Source organism: Anopheles marshallii, chromosome 2, assembly GCF_943734725.1.
Source record: "Anopheles marshallii chromosome 2, idAnoMarsDA_429_01, whole genome shotgun sequence".
NCBI classification, from domain to species: Eukaryota; Metazoa; Arthropoda; class Insecta; order Diptera; family Culicidae; genus Anopheles; species Anopheles marshallii.
Genome location: NC_071326.1, coordinates 73004036 through 73014664, shown reverse-complemented (window position 1 = coordinate 73014664; position 10629 = coordinate 73004036). Strand labels below are relative to the sequence as shown.

General features: G+C 45.0%; 3 protein-coding genes across 3 annotated transcripts; 2 read left to right on the top strand and 1 right to left on the bottom strand.

Moving 5' to 3' along the window:
* The first annotated feature begins 2414 nt into the window (after positions 1-2414).
* On the top strand, positions 2415-3704 carry LOC128708670 (ketimine reductase mu-crystallin). Its single transcript, XM_053803649.1, has 3 exons — positions 2415-2670; positions 2736-3332; positions 3403-3704. Exons 1-3 carry the CDS (start codon positions 2460-2462, stop codon positions 3702-3704), a joined length of 1110 nt encoding a protein of 369 aa, XP_053659624.1. The 5' UTR covers positions 2415-2459.
* Positions 3705-4384: 680 nt separating this feature from the next.
* LOC128707095 (testin) lies at positions 4385-6268 on the bottom strand. The gene is made up of 3 exons (XM_053802042.1): positions 6142-6268; positions 5924-6073; positions 4385-5847 (listed from the first exon to the last, which is right to left on the bottom strand). Exons 1-3 carry the CDS (start codon positions 6266-6268, stop codon positions 4385-4387), a joined length of 1740 nt encoding a protein of 579 aa, XP_053658017.1.
* An 836-nt stretch (positions 6269-7104) lies between these two features.
* LOC128707838 (synaptosomal-associated protein 29) lies at positions 7105-8455 on the top strand. The gene is made up of 2 exons (XM_053802797.1): positions 7105-7200; positions 7331-8455. Exons 1-2 carry the CDS (start codon positions 7105-7107, stop codon positions 8453-8455), a joined length of 1221 nt encoding a protein of 406 aa, XP_053658772.1.
* The last annotated feature ends 2174 nt before the right edge of the window (positions 8456-10629 follow it).

Genomic DNA, 10629 nt, shown 5'->3' with positions numbered 1-10629 from the left:
TTTAATCGAACAAAACCAAATTTACTCAATTCGTTACTTCCCAAAACGGTATGTGGAATCGAACGCCGATTCGCCGAAGCAGATTAGTCAGACAGCAGAACAAAAGCAACAAAACAAAACGAACAAAAAGTGTCTATATGCGTACATATTTATATACATATACATTATAACGTGCTTATATAGTATGGTAAATGATAAACCAATCGAGTAAAACGGTCCGTATTTATTCAAGCTTTTGAGAGAGACCCGGCGGGGGTCGGTCGCAAAAACAAAACCTTGCACACGGGCTGCAATCTACGATCACACACACCCACGATCAACTCCTTTTTGTACCGCGTGTGCGTGTGTGTTGTTGTTAGGGTTTTTATTACCAAGTTTTTTTTCTCCTTTCTTCCAAAAGCATATCGTAGGTAGAGATGTTTCCTTTTTTTTTTTACTTATGTCGTTTTTAGGAGTGTATTAAATGTTTTTTTTTTCTTTCTTTTCCACTTTCCGTAACGTAACGTGTAACGTGTTGAATTTAGCGGCTAATATAGTATTAGCACGCAGATGGACTTGATTAATGAGAGAACTAGAAGAATGATTTAAGATCGAACAAATGTAATCGAACAAATTTTAAATGGATTATGTAAACCGTGCTAGGCAGAGCAGCGAAGAAATGTGTCACGAGGTGACGAACCACACACCTTCTAAACACACAAATGTGTTTATTCACTGTTGTCTTGCTACTTACTTAAATTAGGTTAAAATTGTAGCGTTTATTTGGAGTGATGTCCCTTCCGGGTGTAGGGTTTGGTTACGTTTAGGCGACTTTCAGTGAATGTCCCGCATTAGAGGAATTGTGCAACGGTGCGAGAGAAGAGTAGTACGCCTTTTTTGTGCACCGTTACAACATACACGGTAAAAAAGCACAGCTAGCGGCATAAGCATATGATAGAAGAACACGTATTCAGGTGTTAAAAAGTAAAATTAACTATCTTTGATACCATTATATCACGATGATAATAAACACCGAACGAGTAAGAAGTACACATAACCTCTATCTCTCTCCCTATCTCTATCTCTTTTAGCCCATCGTAGTCAAGAAAAGGCAATTTTTATCATTATTTTTATCGCAATTTATTATTTATCGAATTGTTATAATAAAAATACTCCAAAATATTACGCAGCGCAGTGTGCCGTCGTTTGGTTAGGAAAAGCGTGATGACATACGGTGATTCAGGTCAAAATTCTGAAGTCTCTGTGGAACTTTATATACTCATAAAAGAACCTCGAGAACCTTATGTACTCATAAAACCTCAAAGCTTGGACTATATAGAACTTGTATAGTTGTGATACTCGCATACGCCATAGACATTTAGACATGGACGTACGAGAGGAGTATGCTCGGGCGGGTTTTTGACTCTGTGTGTATGGAAGGATAATGGAGATCGCGTGTTCTGCGAGCTGTACGATGATCTCACTATCGTAAAGCGGATTAGACTCGCCAGTGGGCTGGTCACATCATGAGAATGACACCGAACAACCCAATAAGTAATTCGTTTAGGTCGTCCACATGGACAGAGAAGGCGTGGAATGCCCAATTTGAGATGGAGTGACAGCGTTGATGCGGCCGCTAGAAAGGCTGATATATTGGATAGGCAGATGATGGCACTCGAAGACTTCCGCAGTAGACCAAGATAAGTAAATAATAAGTTTTATCAGCCTGCCAAAACAATGACTTCAGAAAGAAAGACATTGCGTGTACTAACCACAAGATAACCCCTTTTCTATATTTATTGCTGATCAACTTTTAGATAAACTCCAGGTTCATGTCATGACATGGAGAGCTAAATCATCCGTTCAGCCCACCGAAGTAATCAAACATGTACTATTGAAAATGCGAAAAAATCCATCATTTTCGAACTCATATCAGAGAACATCCGGCGAACAATTTCAATAATACAATGGTACCTGATTTCCATGCAATCATTCTTGGAGCATTACAAGCAACCGACGAAGACTTTAACGAACGGAAAGAAAGAAGCTTTTGCAGTTTATGCACAACACTATAATGGGATATTATAAAATACATATTCTTTCGAAGTGGTTAAGTTAGTCACAAAGCTCCCTGTAAGGAAGCTAAGCCTCGTGATTTAGGTTTCCGCATTGTGAAAAAAATTCTCTCATCTCTTCAACAGATAGATAAAGATACCCAGATATAATGAAGCAATCATGCAATGTGTGTCACATTTGCGGTTTTGTGATAGTCTCACACAAAGATAAGAAAACAAATGGTACAAAACAGGAACATATTTCAGTATATAAGACTGATGCGTAAACAGCTTTACGCATCTTTCCAAGTGATCAATACGAGCCTATCGTGTGCAGCTGTCTTCATTCCTAGTGGTGTGTGATAAGAAGCAGAAGAAGAGAAGAAAGAAGTATTTAACAAAACAAGCAACGGCGAGTGAGCAACGATGAGTAAGACCGTGGGAACAAACACACGATCGCGGCCAGTGTTTATCGACGAGGAGCAAGTAAAAGTGCTGCTCGATTGGAATGAGGCGCGGTACGCCATCGAGCAAGCGTTTGTGTCCGTTTCGAACCAAGCGCGGGATGCGGTCACCCGTTTGTCTGATCAGCCGGTCAGTTCTCAGCCCGCAAGAACGTTTGTGCAGGCAGAGGGTGGTAAGCAGTTGAAAGCGAACGACATTCTTCGGTGCGATTTGAAGACATTCCCCTACCCTTTGCAGGTGTGCTTCTTTGCATGCCCGGCTTTGTCGGTCAGCATCGGTTGAGTTCCGGCACTACCGAACGCACTTCAACGCTGGCGTGTAAATTGATCACGAGCTTCCGTAAGAATGTTGCCCTGGGGTTGCCCTCGATTAACGGGGAAGTGTTTGTGTTTAACAGCACCACCGGCAAGCTGGAAGCGATCATTGAAGCCAACCACCTGACGGGTATACGTACGGCAACGGCTTCTCTCGTGGCGACCGATCATCTCTTTCTACGTCCGGCTCGTGCTAACGCACCGGACGGAACGGTTAGCATCCAGCTCGGAATTGTTGGGTGTGGGTTTCAGGGTATGATGCATGCGGTTGGATTCGTCCGCACACAGTCCGTGGCACGGGTACGAACGATTCGGCTGTGGAACCGAACGCCCGGACGTGCCGTTCAGCTGAAGGAAATCCTAACCGAAGAGGCGAAGCAAACGAACAGCAATTATTCAGTGTTTGTCTGCGATACGGTTGAGGACTGCTGTCGGGATTGCGATGTGATTGTAACGGCGACCGGATCCAGTGAACCGCTCGTCTATCGCAATTTCCTCAAACCAAACGTTCATATTAATGGTAAGTTTTCCTAGAATTCTTCCGAAAACTGGAAGAATTTCAAGAATGAAGAATGTCTTTTCCGTTTTAGCTGTCGGAGCAGGTGAATATCACCATGCCGAGCTGGCACAGGATGTATACGACGTGTGTCAGTTATACATTGATCATCAGGCGGGTGCTCAAAAGGAACTGGCAACGCTTCGATCCAACATCGTCGGAGAAGTGGGTGAAGTAATACTGCGCGAAAAACGTGCAGAGGAAATGAGCTTGCTACCGAAACCGGGTGGAATTAGTGTGTTCCAATCGCTCGGTATGGCTACGGAAGATGTAACCGTCGGAAGATTAATCTACGAGAAGTACCTGATAGCCCAAGCTGGTTCGAATGCAAATTAAAAGTACAGCAAATTGCGGGAACTCTAAAATAGCACGAAAATGGTTTATTTAATACTGTAAAAAATAGCAAGGAAATTTTCCATGTTCCAAGCTCGGCACACACATAGTTTATTTAGCTTATGTTGTACGATTGTTTATTTGTTCGGTTGGCATGTTGTAGTTGGATGGATCGTTAGGCACTATCAGATGATAATCATTTAAATGCTATTGAAGATTCTTGAAATTTGTGGAGCAATAATAAAGTATCTCCTGTGCTATTTACTATTGAACCTTGTACACGTTTGTTGTATATAGTTTGTATGAAAAGTATATATGGTGTATATAAAAAGGGGTAAAATATGCTTAATTTACCTAGATAATTCCACAATAGGCACACGCGTTATCTTTAATTCTTTTGCTCTTCTTAAACTGGCACTTATATCCTTCGTTTAGATAAAATTGCCGATGGTATGTTTATATCCTTTCAGAATCCTTATCCGTTTTTGATTTTTTTTTTTGTAAAAAAGATCGTATATCCTTCGACTAGCCTGCAAGTGATCAAATCTGTTAAATGCATTGTGTTTTGATAGCTACCAAATAATACTACGACACTCCACGCTTACGTATAGGGAAGATTTTAAATTTCTCCATCGCCTACTATGGCAATCGGGACACACAGCATGATGGCTGATGACCCACTTCTAGATATCTTTCGTACACTGTGCACTGCAGTACGGACGGTTCGCTTTCACACAGAAACGCCCACCAATGAGTGACTTTTGGCAGTGTTTACCACTGCACAGGAAGCATTCCTTGTGCCAGTGAATTTTGTCCCAACCGACTCCCTGTTCCGTCGGTCCGATGCACCGATTGCACGTCGCACAGGTCTGCGCGTAGTGCCCCTTGTAGCACGGTAAACAAAGCGGTTGAGCCGATTTTTCATCCATCACGTACTGCTGCCCGGCCAGTGGACCATCGCAATGGTAACAACAAAAATGGCGCACGTGGAACGTTGCCCCTTCGGCGGCCGTGTACTCCTTGGTGAAGATAAGCTCATCACAAGCCGCACAGCGTGGTATTTTCAGGATTGCTGCCAAATCTCGCCCACAGTACACAGCACCACCGTGATAGAAGTATACGAGATCGGCCAACAGTTCACCGCACCGGTTACACTTGAAGCACTGCGGGTGCCAGATGGATAGATCACTGTTACTTGCACGATCCACCTTTACTGCAACTTCGCCAACTACGATCGGAAGTGTACAACCCGTGCATCGATGCGCTGTCATGGCAACTGCATCACGCACTGCTTGTTGCGCTGGTGGCATACTTTCACCACCCAATCCCATCGTTTCCAATGGACCGATCAATTGAGCGTGTGATGGGCCGTCCTCGCGCGGACTAACCGGAATAGAACTGAAGCCGGAATCATTACTGCCAGACGGTACGATCGAAGCACCACCGTGCGTATTCGTTGAACTCTCACCATATGGCACCGATTCGTTGTCGACCATTTGACGACTCGGGAACTGTAAGCGATCCTTGAAATGATCCATTTCGGCGCGAAATTTTGGATTCGCTTGGTATTCCTGGTGGAATTTCACGATGGCTTCCGGTATACTCTTATCCGCCCCGCTGAGCACGGTAGCCGGATCGTACAGCATTGCTTGAGCCACCATCTCCGAGCTGCTGATTCCCATCAGGTTCAATTTGTACTTCATCTTGTCAGAAAGCACACCACTTTCCATATAGTCAGGACGTTTCGAGTCCTTGCTCACAGCGGTCATATTGTTAGTGGCCATTCCAGCTGTTTGCGCTGTTGGCTGTTGCACCACCGTGCCATACTGCAACATACCAGCCGTATCACCCCCAACACGCATTACCGTACCCTGACCAACGCAGTGCGTTTTGATCTTCTCCACATAGTCACTCAGCTGGCCGGCTTCGTACGGCGTTAGATTATGGCACAGGTTCGTGTCGAGATCGTGCGCTGGTACTTGATATTCTAGCTGCTGTTTACGCTTTTCAGCCGCCTCACTACCAACGATCGGGATGTTCTGCTGACCCAGCGTACGCATATAATCCGAGGCCAGTTCCGGTGTTACGTTCGGAGGTACCCAAGCCAACTGTACCGGCTTGTCGGTTAGCTCCGATATGCGAATGTCTACGGTGCAAAAACAAAAAGTTAAGCATTGGTTACGAACGAATGCAACACAACATCCTCCTTCTCGAATACGTACATGCCGGCTTGGAACGGATGGCACCCAAAATTTCAAACTGAGCCCATCCACTAACATCATCATCGATGCAATCATGCTGCTCTTTGCGGCATTTGCAGTTACGGCAGATTTTACGCCAGAAGTGTAAATCCAACCCCGGACAAGAACTTCCTAACAAAGAAAAGGTTCACCATGAAGGTCATTACGGGAAGATAATCAACGGGACAAAGGTTGCTTACCGCACACGTTGCAAGGTGCCCCATTGCCGCTTTCATGGCTAAGCTTCGCTTTAATCTGTTCTCGGCGGCTTTCGAGTTTCAGCAACCATTCCGGTGCGGCAGGAGATTCTATCCCGGAATCGGTCATTCTAGTGACGATCGTTTTCAGCTGCGCCTGTTGTCTATCTTTTGTTCTTCTGTGTGGTTATGACTCAGCACGGTCCACCACAATGAGTCCAGCTTCATCGGTAGTTTAGCACTTAGTTACTTTGCACTATATAAATCTGAAAGGTGTGTGATCGTAAGGCTTCAAGATTATTAATTTACTACACTGAAACCGGTCTAGAAATAAAGTTTTTATCAAAATTTACAATCACAATTCAACTACACGGCACTCGGAATGTTTTGATAAAGGTGCGTTTACATTGCGTTGCTTTAATACTTCTTCACAGGGTGGATATTTGGACGGTTTGTTTTAGTACAAGATAAAATAAATTTGAAATGAAATATTGGAATATTACGTATCGTTCAATGAGAAATCGAAAACCAAGCATTTACATAAATTTTCATCAATACAAACAATCTAAATTAGTTTTTTTTATTAAAAGGCCATCAATACAGAATTTTTTAGCACTCCTCTTGCTCTCGTGTAGTCGCGGACTATGTGCTAATAGACAGCTGTCAAAGTAAAAATTGATAAAAAAAACATTAAGGCTTGGCAAGAAAATTCAGTGATTCGTTTTGGTGCTTTGGAAACGGGAAAACAGAATTCTTTCGAGGTTCGAGATAAATACAGTGCTACGTGGACGGTGCTAGTTTCGCTCAGGTGCAAGTCAGTTTAGTGAAACAAATCGGGTTTATCAACCCCGTGTACGCCATCGCGTACGATAGAGCACAGGCAGTTCAGCATTCCAGTGGTGGGGGTGGAATTTCATCCAGAAATTACTATCGGTATCGGTACGGGGAGGGGGCGGTGATACGGTAATGTCCGGCCATCAATACGTACCGAACCCAGCGAACCTGTTTACGGACGAGGACGAAATTGACGATGAGCTATTCCTGAGGAACGCCCGTCGAAACGTAAGTCTAGCATACCCTTTTGAAAACAGAAGGAAAACAAAGGCCCCCCCCCCACAATGGAGCCAAATGAGGTCGTTAACAAAGCGTATGAGTAATGTGTGCGTTTTTCCTATTACGCGTTTTCTTGCAGGACGGCTATCTGCCCGCAGACGATAAGTATGGCATGTCGAAGGTGACGGGGGCCGCATACACACGCCCGGATGTGCTAGGCCCCACGGCAGTATATGATGGGAGTGGGCTAGGGGGATATGCGGGAAGCAGCGGTAGTGCGGGGGGCAGTGTCGTTAGCGTAGGTCCCGGCGGGTACGTGATGGATATGCCGGCGGCCGCGTACGGTGGTTACGGTGCAGGTGTTGTTCCTACCAAGCCGCTCGTGTACGGCAGTGCGGCGAATATGTATTCGAGTCTCGGTCCGGACGCGGCCGATGTCGCGGTGGACGATGAAATCGCTCGGCAGCGACAAACGTTCGAGCAGCGGCGCCGGGAGCTGGAGGAAAGCACGCTGCTCACGTCGCAACGGTGCCTTGGGGTGTTACGCGAAACGGAGCAGGTCGGTATTGCGACGGCGGAGGAGTTGCATCGCCAGAGGGAGCAGCTGGAAAAGACCAAGAAGCAGCTGGACGAGATTAACAACTCGCTCCGGTTCAGCCAGAAGCATCTGAACAGTCTGAAGAGCGTGTTCGGCGGGTTGAAGAACTATCTGTCCGGCAGGATGGTGGCGGGCGGTGGTGGCAGTGGCTCCATTGGACCCGGAGGGAGCGTTCATGGCGGTGAGCACGGTGTGGTGACCACGGCCGGTGGTATACCGCGGCAGAACATATCATCTCCGACGCCGACCGAGGAGGACGATCTCTACCCGAACCCGCAGGATTTCCGCATTGCGGACCCGTACTGGACAGCGGACCAATCGCCGGTACCACCGCCCCAGGGGGTGGCCGGCGACTACCATCATCACCATCATCCCCATCATCCCCATCATCCGCAGCAGCAGCAGCAGCAACAGCAACACCACCATCAACAGCAGCAGCTGGCCAATGGTGGTGGCAATGCCGGCGGTGGCTTTAGCCACCAGCTGGACCAAAACCTGGACGAAATGCGGGGCAATCTGTCGCGGTTGAAGAACTTGGCCTTGGACTTGAATCAGGAAATCGACAGCCAGAACGATCTGATCGATGACATCTCGGACCGGGTCGAGGATGTGGACGTGAAGATCGGCAAGCAGAACAAAGACATGAACCGGCTGATGCGGAAGTAAAGGTAAACTTGTACATCGAATTCGAGGGACAGGGTCTCCGTGGGTCGCCGTGGGCGGCACGGAGAACAACAAAAAAAAAAAAACCTACCATTTATGGACGATATTATTATTAGTTACAAATGGCGGTTGTCGGGGGACCCGCACTGACTGACCAGACACGGTCGTATGTCGTTAAATTGCTATCATTGTTGGAGCCATAGTGTGGGCAGTGGGTGTTCTGTGTACAGTATTTACAACCGCATACAAACAAACAAACAAAAAACCCCCGAACCGGGGTAACCTATCCCGTCCCGCATCACGGGGACTGGGGAATAAAGGCAACCATAAAAGCAGGGCAAACAAACAAGCAAGTGTTATCACCGATTGCAAGATTGAACGTTAGGAATGGATGTTTTATTATTCGTTTTATCCCTTTTAGTTTAGAAGTAGATTGCGTTTCACCGGTTTAAAAGCTATAGCGCTCTACTAAGGCTGTTTAATTAGTTTCGGATATAATATGACATGGGAGGGAGTTTTAGTTAATTATAGAAATTTGTATAATCGAGTATATACGACTATGAGGAGAATTTACATACATTTCACATTATTTTTTCGTAGCGTATTTTTCCTATCGGTAAGAACGTTTTCTCCTCCGATTAAATCGAATCGGCCAAGCACATCACAAACCCCGCTGTGTTCGACTTGATGATCCAGTTTCATAACCCGGGAATTGTACGTGTGGAAGGAATGGAATAAGGACAGAACAGAAAGTTACAAGTATATTCTACTCACGTGCATGAACGTTATACATACAAAATATATGATACATCTCAATGCAACACAACCCAAGCAACAACAAACAAAAAAAAACGCTACCAAGTAAAATCCATGAACATTATATTCTACCAAATCGATAAATGTAAATAATCAAACAGCCAGAGAATGGTAATGATTCCTTCATCTTTCTACAACTGTGTCTGTGGCCGGCGGATTGGCGGGCCCGCTCACTGTCTCTAGACTGTTTGTTCACTAACGAATGTTCCGTTTCAATCTTGTGGCACACGATAGAACTTCTTCGACTTGCTTGCTACTCCTTAGGTACGAACGAACGGACGTTTGGCAGCAAGAAGATCGTTCATAGTCGCGCAGGATAGGCAAACCCAAACTACTAACCCCAAAACGAACGCATGATGTAACGTAACCCGATGTCTTTAAATCAGATTCCTACTCTTAAATCCAACTCTAAAACCAAAAAAAGCATTCTAAAAACATTCTGACACACTACTCCTTCTTTCCTTCATCACCTTTGATACCTTTAATTGATCGTAAGAAGCAAACAAAAAAAAACACACACACACAAACAAAATTACACATACGATGATGATATTGTTAGATAATCTGATTGAAATGGTAATGATAGAGCAGCAAATAATACAAAATATTAAAAATGTACACGGAAGGAATTAGATAGACAGCAACAGCAACAGCCACCAGGTGATCAACCGCACCGTGGTCTAGGCACTAGCTTTAGAGAATGCAATCAGGTTGCAAGCGGAGCAAAACAAACGTTAATGCAAAATAAGAAGTATCATACAAACAAACAAACAAAAAAGGAAAAACCAAACCAAAAAAAAACAAACAAATCATATACAAAAGCATATATTTGTAAGCGAGAGCCCAAGAAGGAACCCAACGGAATCCTGCAGAGTGGAAATCCAGTAAGTGGTTCCGGAAAGATCGCACGAAGCGGCAGGTGTGTTGAACATTTTGGTTGACGGATCGACGGATGGGACGGAACACGGATGGCTAAGCGCTCAAAACTCAAATCGCACACCACTCATACCCTCACTGGATTGTTTAGCAATAATTATTACATTTATTACAATGATTACGAGATAATATGGCGACAAATAGGGGGACCCTCGGCGAGAACAGAGATCAACAAAGCAAAAGACACACATCGTTTACGTGCGGATATATTTGAATAAAGGAGACTCGTTACAATTTAGTCAGAGGAAAACGTGCAATCAATGCGTGCTCGGGTTGTTTTCTTTTTTCGTTCAAAACGCTCCTGAAAATGTTGGAAAATCAAACAGGTTGATGCTGTTCGGTTTTGTCGGTGGCGGAAAATGTGGTGAAAGACAGAAGTTATGTAGATGGCGCTGATTTGGTGTCCAGTTATGTGGTTTGTGTCT